General features: G+C 42.3%; 1 protein-coding gene across 3 annotated transcripts in view; it reads right to left on the reverse strand.

Annotated features, from left to right (window-relative positions):
- Window positions 1-760: 760 nt before the first annotated feature.
- LOC120994219 (olfactory receptor 2AP1-like) overlaps window positions 761-23,274 on the reverse strand; it is a 28,079-nt gene continuing 5,565 nt past the window's right edge. Inside the window, exons 1-3 of one of the 3 annotated variants that reach the window (XM_040422660.1) lie at window positions 20,905-20,950; window positions 6,430-6,534; window positions 761-2,091 (exon numbers count right to left, since the gene is read on the reverse strand). In XM_040422660.1, coding sequence (XP_040278594.1) covers window positions 1,097-2,065 — 969 coding nt within the window. In that variant the 5' untranslated portion in view covers window positions 2,066-2,091; window positions 6,430-6,534; window positions 20,905-20,950 and the 3' untranslated portion in view covers window positions 761-1,096. Of the gene's footprint in view, window positions 2,092-6,429; window positions 6,535-20,904; window positions 20,981-23,274 lie in introns of those variants that run through there. The other 2 variants (XM_040422661.1, XM_040422659.1) reach the window with 2 other exon arrangements.

Genomic DNA, 23,274 nt, shown 5'->3' on the forward strand with positions numbered 1-23,274 from the left:
ATATATATACAGTATACTGTCCTCTGTAGTATATATACAGTATACTGTCCTCTGTAGTATATATACAGTATACTGTCCTCTGTAGTGTATATATACAGTATACTGTCCTCTGTAGTATGTAGTGTAGTGTTTTTTTCGGATGCTTTTAAAAATATCCCATTTTGTGGTTGTATTTTGATTTTTGAGGACTTTGTCCCAGTTAGTTTGGCCTATGGCCTCTCTTAGCTAAATTTTGCTTTTTTTGAAGTTTGGTGTTTTTGTTCCTCCCTGTAGAAACGCTCTTTTGAATGATAATTGGAAGGTTATTACTTTATGGTCACTATTTCCCAGGTGTCCCCCGACCTGCACGTCTGTTGTTCTGTCAGGCCTATTGGTTAATACTAAGTCCAGTATGGCCATCCCTCTAGTCGGGTCCTGAACCAGTTGGGAAAGATAATTGTCTTTGGTTATTGTCAAGAACCTGTTTCCCTTATGAGATATACAAGTTTCAGTTTCCCAGTCTATATCTGGGTAGTTGAAGTCCCCCATAATAACCACCTCATTATGATCTGCCGCCTCGTCTATCTCATTTAGTAGTAGATTTTTCTGTGGACTCTGGTATATTAGGTGGTTTATAATAAACTCCTATTAGTATTTTATTATAGTTTTTGCCTCCATGTATTTCTCCCCACAGTGACTCCACATGTTCATGTCCCTCACTTATATGTTCTCGGACTGTGGGCTTTAGACAGGACTTTACATAAAGGCAGACCCCTCTCCGGTTTTAGCGATCCTTTCTAAACAGACAGATAGATATCTGATGATAGTTAGATAGATAGATGGATATGAGATAGATAGATAGATAGATAGATAGATGTGATTGCATTGTACCTGTGATGTGTATTAGTTATTTATTGTCTTAGAACCAATGTGTATTTTGAAGTTTTCAGAAAATTCTAATCGCTGCACTACACATTGCTACCACTAGATGGTGCTGAAGAACATTGTTCTACCCCAGCTTACCAGCACACCCAGTGGGCAGGCACGGTATTGTACATCATAGTTTAAGAGACAGAATCCCTCTATTAAATATCTGATACAAATGACTAAAGTGACTTTATTTTGTAACCGTATTAATTACAGATATGTGTTGTGTTTTCATCAGTATTCTCTTCTTCATAAAGTTTTTAAAAGTCCTTCTGATTTCCTTAGTCCTAAGACAGTAGATAATGGGGTTCGCCATATGTGGTACGAAGGTGTAGAGACAAAGGATGAGCACATTAATATCTTCATTGAGGATGAGTTTGACCTGATTGGCCACATACACAAATATTCTTGGGAAAAAATACAAGCCAATCACACACAAATGAGTGGCGCAGGTATAAAATGCCCTCCTCCGACTGTCACACTGGGTCTGAGAGATGATGACCCTGATGATGACTCCATAGGAGAAAAGGATGAACGCCAATGGTAGTAGAAGGACAAACATGGCAATCCCGAATATCAGATGTTTGATGACCCTGACGTCTTTGCAAGCCAAGGACAGGACCCCAGTGTTGGTGCAGAAGCAGCTTCGAATTTTATTTTGTCCACAGAGAGGAATATTGGAGTCCAGAAGGGCAATGACCAAGCCGATAATAGCAGTGAACAACCAAAAGAAGCAGCAGAGGAGGATGGTTCTTCGGTTGGTGATTATTGAGGGATATCTCAGAGGCTTGCAGATGGCAACATAGCGGTCCACAGCCATCAATAAGAGGATGTATGAATCCAAGCTTCCCAGGAAATGAGCACAAAACACTTGGAACATACATCCGGCAAATGAGATGGATCCATCATCAAACCAATATTTGGCAATGATCTTTGGCAAAGTGATGGTGTCAAACAGCAGATCGGAAATGGCCAAGTTTAAGATGACCACGTACATGGGTTGGTAGAGCCACCGATTAGAAATAATCAATACTATGACAGTGCCATTGGAGAAGAGGGATATGAGGTAGATCAGAAATAGTGCAATGGAGACTGGAATGTGGAACCTCTCTGCAATTCCCGGGAATCCAAGGAGAATGAATCCAGTGTGATTAGCCATGGATCGGTGGAAATCCAGTGAGAATCCTGAAATGTGCAGAAAATATTAGGTTACAGCCACCTTTCCAGCAAACATTTGCTCTCCCACCATGCCTCAGGAGGGAACAGTTTTCACCCTTTCCTGTGTCCAGTATCTCCCTCTGTTTTATACTTACTTTGCCAAATTTTTATGCTCTATGTCTGTCACACAATTTTGCCTTAGTTCGTTTAGGGGTTAATGATAGGATCTCGGGGCTTGGTGGTAAATATCTAGTATTTCTGGAGGTCTATGATGATGTACGGGAACATTGATATTCAATAGCCAAGGTTATGGGTCCTGGAGGTCTTGAGTGACTTAGGAGTTAATAATTAGTATCTCTGGTGGTCTAGGGTGATGAAGGGGAACATTGATATTCATTTGCCATTGTGATCTAGGATGGCTATGCATTGATATCTAATATACCTGGAGGTATCAAGTGACTTAATCACAGAAATATAGTGGCAAATATGGGGGAACTTCTCAAACCCCATACACTGTAGCGTGTTTCTCATTGGGGGAGCAGCCCCACCGCATGTGGACCGCAGCAAACGACCATCCCCAGCAAAAAATGTGTGCAATGGAGGATGTCGGCGCGGTCCACATGCACCACAAAGGCATCATACAAAAAACGGAGCATTGTGCGGATGAAAATATAATTATATAAATCACAGGGGAAAAAAATGCACCAAACGGATATGCCACTGACTATACTAGCTAGTCATACAAGCAGATATTAAAAGCTGAGACTTTTGCCAATATATTCCTGTCAGGAACACATCAGAGCCCATCATGCACCACGTCATGGTCTCTCAGCATGGCAAGGGGTCCTACCACTACGCTAACTGTGGTGTGAACACGGTCTGAAGGAGATGAAATCCAGCTCACAGCCAGCTTCCACACAACCGCCTAGCAGGACAACTAATGCAATGTGAATAAAGCAAGACTGTAAGCCACACCCATATCAGACCGTGTGATGGAGGTTACCAGGTGCAAAGGAGTGTTTAAATGCCAGGTAAAGGCACATTCAATACATATAAAACTCGTTTTGTGTAGGATGCCTTTGTGGTGTATGTGGACCGCGCCAGCATCCTCCATTGTACGCATTTTTTGCTGGGGATGGTCGTTTGCTGCGGTTCACATGCGGTGGGACTGCTCCCCCAATGATAAACACGCTACAGTGTTTGGGGTTTGAGCAGTTCCCCCATATTTGCCACTATATTTCTGTGATTTAATCAACTGACTTAGGGGTTAATAATTAGTATCTCTGGTGGTCTAGGGAGATGAAGGGGAACACTGATATTCATTTGCCATGGTGATCTAAAATGGCTTAGTGTTTATATCTAATATACCTGGTGGTCTTGGCAGGTGGGATTATTACTTAGTATCTCTAATGGTCTAGGGTATATAATCCAAATAAGGTCGGGACTGCTCGAAGAGTTTGGCGGTGCACGTGTCTGCGGGCAGGAATCCCAATAGATAATTTGTGAAGAACAAGACCGGCACTCGCTTGATGAATAATCTTGTAGATTTATTCACTCACATATTACATCACAGTGACGCGTTTCAGCAACTAAGTGCTTTCATCAGACTGGTGTGTACATCTTACCACTAGCTCTGGTATATATGCAAATAAAGACAAAGGAAATGACATCACATTGTTGCAATAGACTCCTCCCACAGCTGAGTGTCTGCGGAGTATATGTAGATCAACACAATCCCACAGGTGAAATGTGTTTTCCGAAACAACTAGTTTCGCAATAGAAAAAAACAAAAGGGAAACATAGTTACAGATAATCGCATCACATGAAACTACTGACATTGTAATCTCGATTTAGGCCTTTCGGATCCATGGTTTGTAACCGATGGATCCGAAAAAACCTCTCAGGCTATGAGCTGAGCGCTGCGATTGGCCAGCGCTACAGCCTGGGAGAAGGAGACGCCGGCAGGTTCCACTGGGTGGAGCCTAACATGTGAAGATACCGGAGCCTATACCGGGAGAACGGAGCGGTGCCCAGGGATAACAGTAAGTGCAGGGAGATCCCTGGGCGCCGCTCTACATGTCTGTATACTTAGTTTAGATTTTCTATTCTAGTGAAAGGTCCTCTTTAAGCATGGGAATGTGCCTTGTCTCGGGGTGGATGATGTAGTCTGTCTAGGGCTAATCTTGTTACTACCTATGTCCGCTCTAATAATCTTGTCACGCAGATTATCTGCTCTTTTAAAGCACATCATCGAGGGTCTCTGAAATTCATCGATTTGGGGATAGGATCTCGAAACTATCTGCCAATGTTTGTTGACTATGCTTTTAACCCTTTGGATCCAAGGGTGATATTTAACCACCAGTGGAATCCGTGATGATTTAATGGATTTAACCTCTTCAAGTCTATTCCTCTGTTCATCCAGTAGTTGTCTAGGGTAACCCCTCTCTAGAAATTTATGAGTCATTTCTTCTAGTCGTGTTGTCAGGGTATCCGGATTACTGACAATCCGCTTAATAACCCGCTGATATTGTGAAAAGGGGTTAGATTATTTTGTAGACTCTGGATGACTACTAGTAAAGGAGAGTAGACTGTTCCGATCAGCGCTTTTAATGAAAAGGTCAGTTTGAATATGCCCATCCTCGCCTCACCTAGGTATCTAGAAATGAAATCTTATTTTTATCAAAGTGTATAGTGAGCTGTAGTTCCTCCCAAATGGAGTTCAGATATGTGGTGAAAGCCGCGAGGGATCGAACGTCGCCTCGCCACACGAAAAAAATGTCATCGATAAATCAACGCCAAAAGACACAGTGTTGCTGGTATAAGTCATTACGGTAAATAAAATTACTCTCAAAATAAGACATGTAGCAATTTGCGTATGGAGGTGCGACGTTCGATCCCATCGCGGTCCCACAGCGCTGCTGGTAGAAAGAATCCTGGAATAGGAAGTCATTTCTCTCAAGTACAATTTTAAGGAGTGATAGAAAAAATGCCTTTTCAGTTGTGTGATATGGACTAGTGTTGAGTAATTCCCTAACAGCTTCCAGGCCCTTCTCATGTGTAATCGAGGTATATAGACGGCATACGTCGAATTTGACGAGCAGTCTTTATCAGTCACTAGTGTGCCGATTTCAGACAAAAAATGTCCCGTGTCATGTAAATAAGAAGGAGATTTCTGAGTAAGGGGTGTCAATACCGTCTCTAGGAAAATCGCAGGGGGAGAGAGGATGGAGTCCGTGGCTGCTACAATGGGACGGCCCGGAGGCTTTATGAGAGATTTATGAACCTTTGGTAAAGTATAAAATACTGGAGTGATCGGATGCTGATTAACTAGAAAATCACCTAATTTCGCATCAATGACTCCATCCTCTCTCGCCCTTGCGACCACCTCCTGGATTGATGCCTTAATTTGAAAAAACTGGATCAGTTGGTAATGTCTGATATGTACGGGTGTCATTCAATTGGCTCAAAATCTCAGTTACATAATATGCTTTATCTAGGACTACCAGGGCACCCCCCTTGTCGGCTGGTTTAAATACTAAAGATTTATCATCCAGAATGTGGTTGAGGGCATGTTTTTCCTCTATGCCTAAATTGTGTCGGATATTGAGTTTGCCTTGCTTACATTGTTGCAACACAATTTCTACATCACGTTGAACCACCGAGACAAGGCACGTTCCCATCGAGCAAGCACAAATCGACAATTAGAAAGGAGAATCTGTGACTCCCACTACCGTACCACTTCCATCAAAAGGGACCATACTATATCACAACTACGCTATCAGGTCATAGAAGGTGTCACATTACCTTGACGCGGAGGTGACAGAAACAAATTGCTTCTAAAAAGAGAGGCATATTGGATCCACCGGTTACAAACCATGGATCCGAAAGGCCTAAATCGAGATTACAATGTCAGAAGTTTCATGTGATGCGATTATCTGTAACTATGTTTCCCTTTTGTTTTTTCTCTATAGCGAAACTAGATGTTTCGGAAAACACATTTCACCTGTGGGATTGTGTTGATCTACATATACTCCGAAGACACTCAGCTGTGGGAGGAGTCTATTGCAACAATGTGATGTCATTTCCTTTGTTTTTATTTGCATATATCAATTCACAGCCTGACAGAAGGTTACTAACAAAAAACAATAAATAATTTATTAGGAATAATGGTGGGTATAGATAAAATCAGGCGTACAGGAATCAGTAGTGTGGAGAGGGACCTATAATATACCATCCACAACTCTGATAGCCTGAATTCAGGCTATCAGAGTTGTGGATGGTATATTATAGGGCCATTGACAAGGGCCATTAGCGTCCATCGGAGACAGCAGTGACAAGAAGAGTACATTGGATTAGTCGTCTTACCTCTACTTCTTGCTTGGCATGGCCGTCACTGGAGAACATGTGCACTTCAGGAAGGGACTGGAACTTGCTCCACCCATGGCTGAGCAGCAGGAACATAAAGTATAGCTGTAGGACATAATAAAGGTACACACATCATAGCTTCTGTGGGTCCACCACATTGTGAAATCCAGCAGTTGACGTCAGTATATAGCGCTGTATTTCTTCACGTGACATCTCGTCTGCCATGATTGCTCGGCTATTAAGTCACATACATGTCCCCCTCACAGTCCCCGACACCAGATTTACACTCTCCAGCGATCATCACTTCCTCCTAGTTACTTCCCCATCGGAGCCCGTATCTGCCAGTCAGATTAATTTACACACAGAAAAATGGAAACATGCCTGGCCAGCACAATACTATATCTGTAGAAATCTCTGGATATAGCCACTTAACAGAGCCAAATCTTTGGGTTTTATTTTTTATTACTGCCATACTGTACAAACATTAGACAGTGCTTAAATAACACTGTTATACAGTGCATAAATGATATTGCCATACAATACCTAAAGAGTGACAAAATATCATAATGATCAAGTAATAGTAGCATTCAGTGCCAAAGTCAAACCCACATATAGTGCTCCAATGGAATCTCTATGTAGTACATTGCACAAATAATACCGCTTCAGTGCCCAAATAATATTGCTATACAATGGCCAAATAATTAAAAATTAAACAGTGATCAAATAATACTAGTATACAGTGCCCATATAGTGCTCAAGTGATATTTCCATGCAGTACTTAAATAAAAACCTCCATACATTCGACAAATAATACTTCTACAGCGCACACACAAATTGTACTGCTATACAATGGCCAAACAAAATAAAAAAAACTGTGATCAATTAATAGAAGCATATAGCGCCAAAGTTGTGTCACCATATCATTCTCAAATGATATTTCAGTGGCCAAATAATAGTGCTATATATTGCCCAAATGATACAAATAGTGACCAAATAATAGTAGCATATCCACATATAATGCTCAAGTGATGTCTGCAAACAGTACTCAAGTAGAACCACTAAGCATTGTGTTAATAATACAGCTACTGTGCAAAATAATGCTGCTATATAATGCCCAAATAATAAAAAATGCAGTTATCAAATAATACTAGCGTGCAGCGCCAAAATTGTGTCTCCATATAGTTCTCAAACAATATTTCCATACAGCACTCAAATAAAGCCTTTAACCCTTGCACTATTAATACCGCTACTGTGTGGCCAGGTAATAAAAAATACAGTGGTCAAATAACTAGCATACAATGCCAAATGAATGTCCCTATATAGTTCTCAAATGATGCTTCCATATAGTAGTCAAATAAAACCACCAAACATTGCACAAATAATACTGCTACAGTGTAAAAAATAATACTGCTATACGATGCCCAAGTGATCAAGAAATACTGGTATACAATACCAAGTTCATGTCCTCATACAGTTCTCAAATACTGTCCCCATACAGTATACAGAAAAACACCCAAGCACTGCAAATTCATACCGCGGGTTACCACTGTAACGGGGGAAGATATCTGATATCTAATCTACTGGTCCTGGCTGTTAAGCTCCTTAGATGCCATAATCAATAGTGACTGCTGCACCTAAGGATCTTGACGGAGGTACAGGGTCTGAAATTCCAAGATATACTGTAGTGTGTGGCATCAACGTATTTGTACCAACCCATAAAAAAATTACAAGAAATAGCAGCACAATTCCGAAAAGTCAAAAAGTCACCCCTGGGCCCCTATCACCCATTTGGCCCCTAAATTCTGCCCAGGTACAAGTGCGAGTCCACTCTGATACTATCCTCGGCGCTGTTGGCACAAAGCTGACCTTTGACACTTTATTGCTCAGTAAATTCTATTTTAATTAGTCAATGTAGGTTAATCATTCACCAGCCTTTGGCTTTATGGCCGTGTTGTAGTGTGGCGGAGCACTGGTTTCGGTTTTATGGGCTCACTATATTGTTATAATAGATTTAGTCAGTAAACAGATGAAATTTAATGACCGTGACGGGAGAATTCACAACAATTTGATTTATTAAAACTAAAATGACTCCTGTTGAGGGAAGTGGCATATTCAGGTATATATATGTATATATGCCCTGACATATATGTATGTATATATATATAGGCCCTTCTCCTGGGCCCGTCCAGTTGGGATGGGTTGCACATATAGAGATGTATGTGTGCCCCCTGGGCAGCATGCATCTCTATGTATGTAAGCCATGTTTCAGGGGTATGGGTACATATATATCTATAGATGTGCCCCAGACATCTATGGATGTATATGTGCCCCTATAATATGGGAGGGCTTATTCCTGCCCCTATGTGAATATAATGTCCGTTCATATATGCTTATAGATGTGCCCCAAGCATCTATGGGCATATATGGCCGGAATCCCGCTGAAATACGCCTGCCGGGTGGGTGGAGGAGACCGACAGTTGGACAATTATGTCCAGCGTCGGCCTCTACAAAGGATAGAGGATCAATAAGATCCTCTGCCCTTTGTCACCATCTCCGGCCGCGCCGGAGATGGTGCGCCTAACAGAGACATGGGAACAAAGAGTTCCCATGCCCCTGTGAGTGGCTGACCTCCGGCGCTGTAATTACAGCGCCGGAGGTAGGCGTCCGCTTCACAGGCGGGAGGATCAAAGGATCCCCCCCCCCTGGAAGCGCGCTCCAAGATCCTGGTCATATCACCGCGCCGGCCCACGTGTTGAGGCCGGCGGTGCGCATGCGTACGGCGGCAATAGTAGGACTGCGAGCGGGCGCCGCCAAGTTTAAATAGACCGGCGGCGCTCCGCTCAGCAGTCAGGTAAGTACATCCAGCAAGAAGAGGCATCCCCTGGACCAACGAGCCCCCCTGGACAACGAGCATTATACCGCTAAGTATCATTAACCCTTATCCCCCTACCTTATACGACCAATGATATATTCCCTTATTCCCCTACCCTATACCACCAACGATCCCCTGCCCTGCATTTAACCCTTATTCCCCTACCCTATACCACCAACGACCCCCTGCTCCCTGTTTCCCCTGATTAACCCTTACACCTCCAGCGGACCCCAATCCCCTTGTGTTCCCCTCTAGCTCCTGCCTTCCTTGGTTTCCACCCCCCATAACCCTTGGCAACCCTTACCTTCCCCTGCAGCTCATTTACCCTTACCCCTGTACCCTTTGGTAACCCTTACCTTCCCCTGCCCTGAGCCTAATCCCCCTGTGTTCCCCCAGGATCCCCGCTACCCTGGTATTACCCCTGTTACCCCCTTCCCGGCTGCCCTGTTAACCCCAGCTGCCGCAGTGTCTGTATTTACCCCTTGTAATCCACCGTAGGGATAGTATATTGACAGGATTGGGTGGGCTTCTGGTAAAGTGTATGTATGTGTATTATAGTTAGATACTGGGGAGGAATTGGGACTGTGTTAGCGTAGACAGAACCGTATTAGTGTGTTATAGTGTGTGTACTTACATTGCTGTGTGTTGCCATAACTATATATACCTATTCCCTTGATATAGATATATATAGTTATAAACATAAATATTCCTTTGTAGTAGTAAGGCGCCGCAGCAATAGTTGTAGTGTATTGTTGGTACTGTATTATTAGTGTATTACGTATGTTATGTTCTGTAAGGATTAATAAATACTGTAATATTTATACCTATTGTGTAACGTGTGGTTACTAGCGGTAGTTAGTAAGGCGCATGCAGCTAGTTTAGTGATTAGCGTAAGGCAATCAGTAGCGATTTGTTGTTAAGTAAGGCATAAATAGGTGGAGCCATCATAAGACGAATTACGCCTATTTATGAATATTAATTATCGAGATTTGCATAAAGATCAATAATTAATATCCCCTTTAACAACTCCCCCTTCAGAGTCTTAGTCTGTCAGGTTCTCACTGTCCAGCTCACTCGGCAGCCATTATGGAAGCTATGGAGAATAATTTTGGGTCAGTCATCCAGCCAGCAAGCACACAGCGCAGTGTACTCCAGCTCCTACTATTCTAGATTCAGCTCTAAATGGGGCTGCTCCTTCTGTCACTGTTTATAGGGGTAGTTCTAACTGGCACTGTCTTTAGGGATATTTCTAGCTGGCAATTCTTAAAGATGTAGTTCTAGCTGGCATTGTTTAAAGGGGTAACTAGTTGGCACTGTTTATAGGGGTAATTCAAGCTGCCACTGAAAAAATAGATTCCGCTTATAGGGGAAGTTCTCGCTGGCACTCTTTAAAGACTAACTTTAGCTACCACTGTTTACAGGGGTATTTCTAGCTGGCTCTGTCCTTATGGGTATTCCTAGCTGACACTGTTTATAGAGGTAGTTCTAGCTAACACTGTTTATAGGGGTAGTTCTATCTGGCAGTATTAATAGAGGTAGTTCTATCTGTCACTGTTTATAAGGGTAGTTCTAGCTGACACTGTTTATAGAGGTAGTTCTAGCTGGCACTGTTTATAGAGGTAGTTCTATCTGGCACTGTTTATAGAGGTAGTTCTAGCTGGCACTGTTTATAGAGGTAGTTCTAGCTGGCACTGTTTATAGAGGTAGTTCTAGCTGGCACTGTTTATAGAGGTAGTTCTAGCTGGCACTGTTTATAGAGGTAGTTCTAGCTGGCACTGTTTATAGAGGTAGTTCTAGCTGGCACTGTTTATAGAGGTAGTTCTAGCTGGCACTGTTTATAGAGGTAGTTCTAGCTAACACTGTTTATAGGGGTAGTTCTAGCTGGCACTGTTTATAGAGGTAGTTCTAGCTGGCACTGTTTATAAAGGTAGTTCTAGCTAACACTGTTTATAGGGGTAGTTCTAGCTGGCACTGTTTATAGAGGTAGTTCTAGCTGGCACTGTTTATAGAGGTAGTTCTAGCTAACACTGTTTATAGAGGTAGTTCTAGCTAACACTGTTTATAGAGGTAGTTCTAGCTGACACTGTTTATAGAGGTAGTTCTATCTGTCACTGTTTATAAGGGTAGTTCTAGCTGGCACTGTGTATAGAGGTAGTTCTAGCTAACACTGTTTATAGGGGTAGTTCTAGCTGGCACTGTTTGTTTAGAGGTAGTTCTAGCTGGCACTGTTTATAGAGGTAGTTCTAGCTAACACTGTTTATAGGGGTAGTTCTAGCTGGCACTGTTTATAGAGGTAGTTCTAGCTGGCACTGTTTATAGAGGTAGTTCTAGCTGGCACTGTTTATAGAGGTAGTTCTAGCTAACACTGTTTATAGAGGTAGTTCTAGCTGACACTGTTTATAGAGGTAGTTCTAGCTGACACTGTTTATAGAGGTAGTTCTATCTGTCACTGTTTATAAGGGTAGTTCTAGCTGACACTGTGTATAGAGGTAGTTCTAGCTGGCACTGTTTATAGAGGTAGTTCTAGCTGGCACTGTTTATAGAGGTAGTTCTAGCTGGCACTGTTTATAGAGGTAGTTCTAGCTGGCACTGTTTATAGAGGTAGTTCTAGCTGGCACTGTTTATAGAGGTAGTTCTAGCTGGCACTGTTTATAGAGGTAGTTCTAGCTAACACTGTTTATAGGGGTAGTTCTAGCTGGCACTGTTTATAGAGGTAGTTCTAGCTGGCACTGTTTATAGAGGTAGTTCTAGCTGGCACTGTTTATAGAGGTAGTTCTAGCTGGCACTGTTTATAGAGGTAGTTCTAGCTAACACTGTTTATAGGGGTAGTTCTATCTGGCAGTATTAATAGAAGTAGTTCTATCTGTCACTGTTTATAAGGGTAGTTCTAGCTGACACTGTTTATAGAGGTAGTTCTATCTGGCACTTTTTATAAGGGAAGTTCTAGCTGTCACTGTTTATAAAGGTAGTTCAAGCTGACACTATTTATAGAGGTAGTTCTATCTGGCACTGTTTATAGGGGAAGTTCTAGCTGGCACTGTTTATAAGGGTACTTCTAGCTGGCATTGTTTATAGAGGTAGTTCTAGCTGGCACTGTTTATAGAGGTAGTTCTATCTGTCACTGTTTATAAGGGTAGTTCTAGCTGACACTGTTTATAGAGGTAGTTCTAGCTGGTACTGTTTATAGAGGTAGTTCTAGCTGGTACTGTTTATAGAGGTAGTTCTAGCTGGCACTGTTTATAGAGGTAGTTCTAGCTGGCACTGTTTATAAGGGTAGTTCTAGCTGGCACTGTTTATAAGGGTAGTTCTAGCTGGCACTGTTTATGAGGGTAGTACTAGCTGGCACTGTTTATGAGGGTAGTACTAGCTGGCACTGCTTCTATGAGTAGTTTTAGCTTCTACTGTTTATAGGGATGTCTGTAGCTGGTACTTTTTACACGAGCACTTCTAGCTGCTTCTGTCTTTAGCAGTATTTCTAGCTGGCACTGTTTAAAGGGGAAGTTTGAGATGGCACTCTTTAAAAGGGTAAAGTTTTCTGCAACTGTTTATAGGGGTAGCTCTATCTGGTGCCATTTATAGGGGTAATTCTAGCCGGCTCTGTCTTTAGGGATATTTCTAGATGGCATTGCTTAAAGATGTAGTTCTAGCTGGCATTGTTTAAAGGGGTAATTAGCTGGCACTGTTTATAAGGGTAGTTCTAGCTGGCACTGTTTATAAGGGTAGTTCTAGCTGGCACTGTTTATGAGGGTAGTACTAGCTGGCACTGTTTATGAGGGTAGTACTAGCTGGCACTGCTTCTATGAGTAGTTTTAGCTTCTACTGTTTATAGGGATGTCTGTAGCTGGTACTTTTTACACGAGCACTTCTAGCTGCTTCTGTCTTTAGCAGTATTTCTAGCTGGCACTGTTTAAAGGGGAAGTTTGAGATGGCACTCTTTAAAAGGGTAAAGTTTTCTGCAACTGTTTATAGGGGTAGCTCTATCTGGTGCCATTTATAGGGGTAATTCTAGCCGGCTCTGTCTTTAGGGATATTTCTAGATGGCATTGCTTAAAGATGTAGTTCTAGCTGGCATTGTTTAAAGGGGTAATTAGTTGGCACTGTTTATAGGGTTAGTTCTACCTTTCACTGTTTATAGGGGCAATTCTAGCTGCCACTTGTTAAAGAGATAATGCTATTAGATACTGCTTATAGGGGAAGCTCTAGCTGGCACTCTTTAAAGGGCTGAACTACCACTGTTTATAGGGGTATTTCTAGCTAGCTCTGTCATTAGGAGTAATCCTAGCTGGCACTCTTCATATGGATAGCTGTAGTTGGCACTGTTTATATGGGTAGTTATATCTGGCACAGTTTGTAGGGGTAGTTCTATCTGGCACTGTTTATAGGGGAATTTCTAGCTGGCACTGTTTATAGGGGTAGTTCTAGTCAGGACTGTTTATAGGGGTAGCTCTAGCTGGCACTATTTATAGGGGTAGTTCTTTCTGGCACTGTTTATAGGAGTAGTTCTATCTGGCACGGTTTATAGTTGTAGATCTAGTTGGCACTGTATATTCGTAGCTCTAGCTGGTACTGTTTATAGTCATAGCTTCAGTTGGCTTCTTTATAATTGTACCTCTAGCTATTACTTTTTAAAGTGAATTTGTCTGCCACTGTTTATAGAAGGGGGGTCTATCTGGCACTGTTAGTAGGGGGAAGCTCTATTGGCACTATTTATAATCATATCTCAGGCTGTTACTGTTTTATGGGTAACTATAGCTGGCACTTTTGATAGTCGTTGTTCTAGCTTTCACTCTTTAAAGGCGTAACTCCAACTTGCACTGTTTAAAGGGTACATAGGGGTAGTTCAAGCAGGCACTGTTTAAAGGCATAACTCTAGCTGATACTCTTTATAGGGGTAGTTATAGCTGGTCCTCTTTTTGGAGGAAGTTCTAGCTGGCACTATTTATAGAGGTGCCTTTACCTTGGCACTGTTTATAGGGGTAGTTTTATCTGGCACTGTTTATAGGGGTAGTTTTATCTGGCACTGTTTATACTGGTAGTTATAGCTGGCACTGGTTATAGAGGTAGTTCTAGCTGGCACTGTTAATAGTCTTAGCTCTGCTTGGCACTGTTTATAGGGGTAGTTCTCTCTGGCACTGTTTATAGGGGTAGTTTCAAGCTGGCAATGTTTATAGTCATAGCTCTGCCTGGCACTGTTTATAGGGGTAGTTCTCTCTGGCACGGTTTATAGTTGTAGATCTAGTTGTCACTGTATATTCGTAGCTTTGCAGCGTCCCACATATGTGTGTAAAAGGGACACGTTAAACATCTGCCTATTTAGTTAATGTATTTGCAATGTATGGTATTTCCTATTTATCAGGCTGGCATTGTCATGACATCTATTCACCCCTAGGTGGTGCTGTCATTACTTAGACAGAACAGAAAGGAAGTAGTTAGTCAGTGTGTGAAAGTCAGAGAGAGAAGAAGAAAGTTAATGGAGGAGAGAAACAGGCTTTAACCACGATGTAGCTGCAATATCTTTCCTCCAGGACCTGATCAATCCTGGAGCGGACAAACTAAGAGTAGTTACAGCAGCTTAGCACTGGACAGTAAGTCTACGTCTAAATATGAAGCAAGCCTAGTGAAGGTGAGAGCTGAGCCTGGCCTATGGACTTCACAAGCACAAGTGACCAACAGTAACTTTCCAAGTTCCTGGACACGACTGGATGATTAAAGGCCATATTTATCCTATTTCACTAGAAGCCTTCTGGGATATAGTGAACCTGAATACTTCAGGAGAGCATCCTGCAAATATTGTCTCAGAGAGTTTGCCTGCCGCGAGGGAGAAACGCCCTTATTGGTTAGCTCAAGATGAGTAGAAAACAGTATATTTAGTACCTGAGTGCTATAGAAAGTGGACTTAAAGTAAATCTAATTATTCTTTGCCTGTAAAGCTAAAGTACTAGAGAATTCCCTAACTGACAATTGCCTGACCTGTATTAAGGAATATCAGTCCAACTAATATCTAGATTATTACCTTTGATGTGTAAACAAACTGTACCAACTGTCCTGAGACTATTGAACATTTTCACCTAACGGTGCTGGCGTCACGAACGCAGGGGCCCAGCCACCAAAGCACCTTAAAAACCTATACCATCAAGGGCACCTCAACTTCCATCTGGCCGGTGTTCCTGGCAATAGAGAGTGCCCCGGAGGATTTAGTGCTGTCCTTCCCTCCACTGCACTGCTGGTCCAGGGAGGCTCTGCTAATCGTGAGTAAATTAACCACTACCCCCATTGGCCCACCGTAGCCTCACGTGTTGCCCCTTTGGCCTGGTCGTTACAGCTCTAGCTGGTACTGTTTATAGTCATAGCTTCAGTTGGCTTTTTTATAATTGTACCTTTAGCTATTACTTTTTAAAGTGAAAATTGTCTGCCACTGTTTATAGAGGGGGGGGGGGCTCTAATTGGCACTATTTATAATCATATCTCAGGCTGTTACTGTTTTAAGGGTAACTATAGCTGGCACTTTTGATAGGCGTGGTTCTCACTTGCACTCTTTAAAGGCGTAACTCCAACTTGCACTGTTCATAGGGGTAGTTCTAGCAGGCACTGTTTAAAGGCATAACTCTAGCTGGCACTGTTTATAGGGGTAGTTCTAGCTGGCACTATTTATAGAGATGCCTTTAGCTTGGCACTCTTTATAGGGGTAGTTCTATCTGGCACTGTTCATACTGGTAGTTATAGCTGGCACTGGTTATATGATTAGTTCCAGCTTCTACTGTTTGTAGGGATATTTTTAGATGGTACTTTTTATACGAGCAATTCTAGGTGCTTCTGTCTTTAGCAGTATTTCTAGCTGGCACTGTTTAAAGGGGTAGTTTGAGATGGCATTCTTTAAAAGGGTAACTTTAGATAGGACTGTTTATAGGTTTAGCTCTATCTGGTATTGCTTATGGGGGTAATTCTAACTGGCACTGCTTAAAGATGTAGTTCTAGTTGGCACTGTTTATAGGGCTAGTTCTACCTATCACTGGTTATAGGGGTAACTCTAGCTGCCACTGGTTAAACAGATAATGCCAGTAGATACTGCTTATATGGGTAGTTCTAACTGGCACTATTTAAAGGACTAACTTTAGCTGGCACTGTTTATAGGGGATGTTCTAGCTGGCACTATTTATAAGAGTAGTTCTAGCTGGCACTGTTTATATTCATAGCTCTATCTGGCACTGTTTATACGGGTAGTTATAGCTGGCACTGTTTATAAGGGTAGTTCTATCTGGCACTGTTTATACGGGTAGTTATAGCTGGCACTGTTTATATTCATAGCTCTATCTGGCACTGTTTATAGGGGTAGTTCTAGCTGACACTGTTTATAGAGGTAGTTATAGCTGGAACTGTTTATAGGGGTATTCCTAGCTGGCACTACTTATACGGGTAGTTCTAGCTGGCGCTGTTTATATTTATAGCTCTAGCTGGCACTATTTATAAGGGTAGTTCTGTCTGGCACTGTTTATAGGGGTATTTTCAAGCTGGCACTGTTTATAGTCTAAGCTCTATCTGGCACTTCTTATAGGTGTAGTTCTATCTGGCACTGTTTATACGGGTAATTCTATCTGGCAGTAGTAAAAGGGGTATTTCTAGCTGGTACTGTTTAAAGGGTTAACTCGAGCTGGCACAATTTATAGGGGTAGTTCTAGCTGGCACTGTTTAAAGGGGTAATTTTAGCTGGCAATGTTTATAATCGTTGGTCTAGTTTGCACTGCTTATATTCATAGTTCTAGGGCAGTTTTGTTGTAAGTAGCGGGTGCAATCACAGGGAGCTGCGATAGCGCCAGCCCTGTCATTGTACCCCTCAGATGCTGCGTTCATACAGTACAGACCAAAAGTTTGGACACACCTTCTCATTCAAAGAGTTTTCTTTATTTTCATGACTATGAAGGCATCAAAACTATGAATTAACACATGTGGAATTATATACATAACAAACAAGTGTGAAACAACTGAAAATATGTCATATTCTAGGTTCTTCAAAGTAGCCACCTTTTGCTTTGATTACTGCTTTGCACACTCTTGGCATTCTCTTGATGAGCTTCAAGACGTAGTCCCCTGAAATAATGATGGCCACTCGTTTTTCTTTACTTAGCTGCTTTTTTCTTGCCATAATACAAATTCTAACAGTCTATTCAGTAGGACTATCAGCTGTGTATCCACCTGACTTCTCCTCAAAGCAACTGATGGTCCCAACCCCATTTATAAGGCAAGAAATCCCACTTATTAAACCTGACAGGGCACACCTGTGAAGTGAAAACCATTTCAGGGGACTACCTCTTGAAGCTCATCAAGAGAATGCCAAGAGTGTGCAAAGCAGTAATCAAAGCAAAAGGTGGCTACTTTGAAGAACCTAGAATATGACATATTTTCAGTTGTTTCACACTTGTTTGTTATGTATATAATTCCACATGTGTTAATTCATAGTTTTGATGCCTTCAGTGTGAATCTACAATTTTCATGGTCATGAAAATAAAAAAAACTCTTTGAATGAAAAGGTGTGTCCAAACTTTTGGTCTATACTGTACATGATTACGGCATCTGAGTGTAAAATTAACAATAATTTATTATCAAACTTACCGCCTCCATTTGCTCGCGACGGGCCGGCCACCGCCATGTTGCTTGAAGATCTCGGCCGAAATCCTGTGCTGCGCGAGATTACGTCATCACGTCAGCTGGCGCGGTGACATGACGTCATCACATCGGTGTGATGATGCAATCACGCACCACACAGGATTTCGGCCGAGATCTTCAAGCAAGATGGAGGTTGGCGGCCCGTCACCAGCAAATAGAGGCGGTAAGTTTGAATTTTTTAGTTTTTTATACTATTTCAGGTTAAATCGATTCGCTGACACGAAGCACAAGGAAATTCGGCTTGTAGGCGAATCAAATTTATCCTGAAATTTGGATCGATTTCCACTTCGTGGGATTTGATTCGCTCATCTCTACTGGTAATGTTCAAAGGATTAACTCTAGCTGTCACTTTTTATAAAGGTAAATATAGTTTGCAATGTTTAAATTGGTAGTTCTAGCTTTTACTGTTCATGGAGGTAATTTTAGCTTGCACTGTTAATGGGTTAACTCTAGCTGGTACTGTCTATAGGAGTAGTTCTTGCTTGCACTGTAATGGGTTAACTCTAGCTGGCACTTTTTATAAAGGTGAATATTGTTCACAATGTTTTAATCAGTAGTTCTAGCTTTCACTGTTTATAGAGGTAATTTTAGCTGGTACTGTGAACAGTGCCTAGGAAAATTATTAACACCCCCTTTTTTTAAGTTCAATGTTTTGGTAATCTGAATTTTATGTGATGGATCAGAACACAATAGTCCACATTGGTGAAGTGAAATGAGAAAAATATATAAATAAAACTATTGTTTAGAAATAGAAAACAGAAAATTGTCCTGTGCGTGTGTATTCACCCCCTTTGTTAGGAAGCCCATAAAAAGCTCTGGTACAACCAATTACCTTCAGAAGTCACATAATTAGTGAAATGATGTCACCTGTGTGCAATCTAAGTGTCACATGATCTGTCATTACATATACACACCTTTTTGAAAGGCCCCAGAGGCTGCAACACCTAAGCAAGAGGCATCACTAACCAAACACTGCCATGAAGACCAAGGAACTCTCCAAACAAGTAAGGGACAATGTTGTTGAGAAGTACAAGTCAGGGTTAGGTTATAAAAAAATATCCAAATCTTTGATGATCCCCAGGAACACCATCAAATCTATCATAACCAAATGGAAAGAACATGGCACAACAGCAAACCTGCCAAGAGACGGCCATCCACCAAAACTAACGGACCGGGCAAGGAGGGCATTAATCAGAGAGGCAGCACAGAGACCTAAGGTAACACTGGAGGAGCTGCAGAGTTCCACAGCAGACACTGGAGGATCTGTACATAGGACGACAATAAGCCGTACGCTCCATAGAGTTGGGCTTTATGGCAGAGTGGCCAGAAGAAAGCCATTACTTTCAGCTAAAAACAATAAGGCGCGTTGTGAGTTTGCGAAAAGGCATGTGGGAGACTCCCAAAATGTATGGAGGAAGGTGCTCCGGTCTGAGGAGACGAAAATTGAACTTTTCGGCCATCAAAGAAAACTATGTCTGGCACAAACCCAACACATCACATGGTGGTGGCACCATCCTGCTGGGGGATTGGACTGGGAAACTGGTCAGTGTGGAGGGAAAGATGGATGGTGCTAAATACAGGGATATTCTTGAGCAAAACATGTACCACTCTGTGCGTGATCTGAGGCTAGGACGGAGGTTCTCCTTCCAGCCGGACAATGACCCCAGACACACGGCTAAAGCAACACTTGAGGGGTTTAAGGGGAAACATATAAATGTGTTGGAACGGCCGAGTCAAAGCCCAGATCTCAATCCAATAGAAAATCTGTGGTCAGACTTAAAGATTGCTGTTCACAAGGGCAACCATCCAACCTGAAGGAGCCGGAACAGGTCTGCAAGGAGGAATGGGCAAAATCCCAGTGGTAAGATGTGGGAAGCTCATAGAGACTTATCTAAAGCGACTTGGAGCTGTGATTGCCGCAAAAGGTGGCTCTACAAAGTACTGACTTTAGGGGGGTGAATAGTTCTGCACATTGACTTTTTCTGCTATTTTGTCCTATTTGCTGTTTGCTTCACAATAAAAAAAAAACATCTTCAAAGTTGTGCGAATGTTCTGTAAATTAAATGATGCAAATCCTCAAACAATCCATGTTAATTCCAGGTTGTGAGGCACCAAAACATGAAAAAAGTCAAGGGGGGTGAATATTTTTGCAAGGCACTGTATATGGGTAATTCTATCTGAAACTGTTTATAGGGGTATTTCAAGCTGGTACTGTTTATAGGGGTAATTTTAGCTGGTACACTTTATAGGGGCAATTTTAGATTTCATTGTATATAGGGATAACTGTAGCTGGTACTTATTATATAAGTAATTTTTATCTGGTACTGTTTATAGGGGTAATTCTACTGAAACTGTTCATAGGGGAAATTCTAGCTGGTACTATTTATAGGGGTAATTTTTGCTGGTACTGTTTATAGTATAATATAATTTTAGCTTTCATGGTTTAAAGAGATAATTTTAGCTGGAAGTTTTTATAGGGGCAATTTTAGACTTCACTGTTTATAGGGGTAACTCTAACTGGTCCTATTTATAGGGGTAGATCTATCTGGCACTGTATATAGGGGTCATTTTAGCTTTCACTGTTTATAGGGGTATCTCTAGCTGGTACTTATTATAGAAATAATTCTATATGAAACTGTTACTGTGCTATCCATGGACCATATGAGTCATGGTGGTCAGAGACCATCTGAGGGACCCTCTACCGTAGGACAGCGGTCTATCTGATACTCCTGAGTACTACTAATTACTTCACAATATGTATATATACATTATGTAAAGTAACAATGTATCATCTGATATAATACAGCACCATTCTCACAAGGAAACCTGTAATCTCCAATTATCCTGCACCCGGATCACTGAATCTCACATGTAATTAAGCGGCGAGCGCAGTGATGTGGACGCCCGTTGTTTAGTGATCGATGACGTCGCCACGATATTACCTGGAATCCGGATACACCCGACAAGTCGCCTGAAGCTCGCTGCCCGGAAACCTTCCATATTTACAGTGAGGTTATCGTGGACGCGGCACGCCTCATTTATACTGTAACCACATAATGTGTAATAATGTCACCGTTATTGATTTACCAACATTTCCTCCAGAGCAGCGAGCGGAAAAGATCAGCCGAGCGCGGAAAATAACAAAACCCTCAAGTGATTTACTGTAGGTGATTATTCCAGAAAAATGAAGTAATGTGCCAAGAGTTTACGACACCAACCATGGGGTGTGCAACTGCTATGAGGCCGAGCAGGAGGGGGGCATTTAATAAGGCGTATTTGCAGCGATGGAAAGTGGGGAGATTGCCCAAAGACATGGTCTTCTTGGGGTTACTGAGGACTGTACCCAGGAAGATTATGCTTTACTGTTAGTTCTGGGACTTCAGCAGAATTCCCTTGAAAACTCCAGACCACCAGGGACTTTACAACTGGCTTCTTCACTATCCTAGACCACCATGGATTTTATCCTAAAACTTTTTATTGCTATAAACCTCCAGAGACCAGGAGTGCACTGGCCATAGACCCTACTGGGAAATTTCCCAGTGAGCCGATGCGTAGGGGGCCGCCCGAGCCCTCCTCATGGCCACCGGCCGGGTACATAGTGACCTGGTGCTCACAGCATTAATTAATGCTGGGAGCATCAAGTATTTATGCACCTGGCCCATGTTGCCCGGTCTTCTGTCAGTTTCGACTTACCTACAATATGGGGCCACTTTTTAGGTTTGTTTACAGGGCCAGTTAAATTTCCCAGTCCGCCCCTGCCAGAGATTGTACACTTAACCCCATAAATACCTTAGACCATTAGAAATTTTTACCATTAACCGCATCACAGCCTTTTATCATAGACTTTTTTACTTCCCTAGACCACTAGGGACTGTGTCATTAACTCTTTAAATTCTATAGCCCTCCATGGAATTGATCATTAATCCCTTCCAAGCCCAGAACCACCAGGAAATTTATCATTAATCCCCTCAACTCCTCCAAAAATGAATAACTTTTTAAGTCACCCACTGACCCAGAAAACAGTGGATTTTACCATTAAACCCTTCATTATCCTAGACAACCAATACATTTCCCCTTAACCCCCTGCACTGCCAAAGACTACCTGGAACATTATCATAAATCCCTTCACTGCCCTAGACCACCAGTGAGTCTAGCATTAACTGTTTCACTGACCTAGACTTTGCCATATACCCCTTTACTGTCCTAGACCATCAGAGGTTTTACCATTAACACCTTCACAGCCCTATAGCAAGGGGGGATAATTGAGGAATTTCAAGAAAAATTGAGTCCAGGCCTTGTATGTAGTTGAATAGCAGCTTTACGTTGCATAAACATTCTCCAAAATGGTTTACAGACTTTGTCTTGGTCCCAGCAGGCGTTAGCATTAAAACTGGCAGGCAAACTCGACTCTGCTACATCGGTTTCTCTCTGGCACTGCTGTGCTGGTAGGCTGACTGTATGACTTTGCTTCTTCTGTATGCTGCACTCTCTTTGTATGGTCCGTCTCTAGATTATGCCAGGGAACTTTCCTCCTGGCTCCTGAGGCTCTAAGCTTTGGCCTCCATGGTCAGCAGAGCTGAGGGTGCTCTGGCTGGCTTGGCCATGTCCAGCAGAGACGTACCCTGCACACCTTCCCCTAGCAGGGGGTAAGCTAGACTACCTGGACTTCTGCCCCATCCTTCCTGCAGGAAGTAGGACTCACCCACTTCTCTACAGAGGGGGCTAGAATGGAATGTTACAATCTATCTAGGATAGCTCTGCCATATTTTCTGCTACCTGCTGGTGAACCAGTCACATTACATGAGTCGGACTGGAGCTCTCTGCCCTTTACCAATCCAGCCACGGGCCCATCCATCTGGCCCATCAAGACTCACTCTCATTTCATCAGTCCATAAAACCTTAGAAAAATCAGTCTTGAGATATTTCTTGGCCCAGTCTTGACGTTTCAGCTTGTGTGTCTTGTTCAGTGGTGGTCGTCTTTCAGCCTTTCTTACCTTGGCCATGTCTCTGAGTATTGCACACCTTGTGCTTTTGGGCACTCCAGTGATGTTGCAGCTCTGAAATATGGCCAAACTGGTGGCAAGTGGCATCTTGGCAGCTGCACGCTTGACTTTTCTCAGTTCATGGGCAGTTATTTTGCGCCTTGGTTTTTCCACACGCTTCTTGCGACCCTGTTGACTATTTTGAATGAAACGCTTGATTGTTCGATGATCACGCTTCAGAAGCTTTGCAATGTTAACAGTGATGCATCCCTCTGCAAGATATCTCACTATTTTTGACTTTTCTGAGCCTGTCAAGTCCTTCTTTTGACC

This window comes from Bufo bufo, chromosome 3 (genome assembly GCF_905171765.1).
Source record: "Bufo bufo chromosome 3, aBufBuf1.1, whole genome shotgun sequence".
NCBI classification, from domain to species: domain Eukaryota; kingdom Metazoa; phylum Chordata; class Amphibia; order Anura; family Bufonidae; genus Bufo; species Bufo bufo.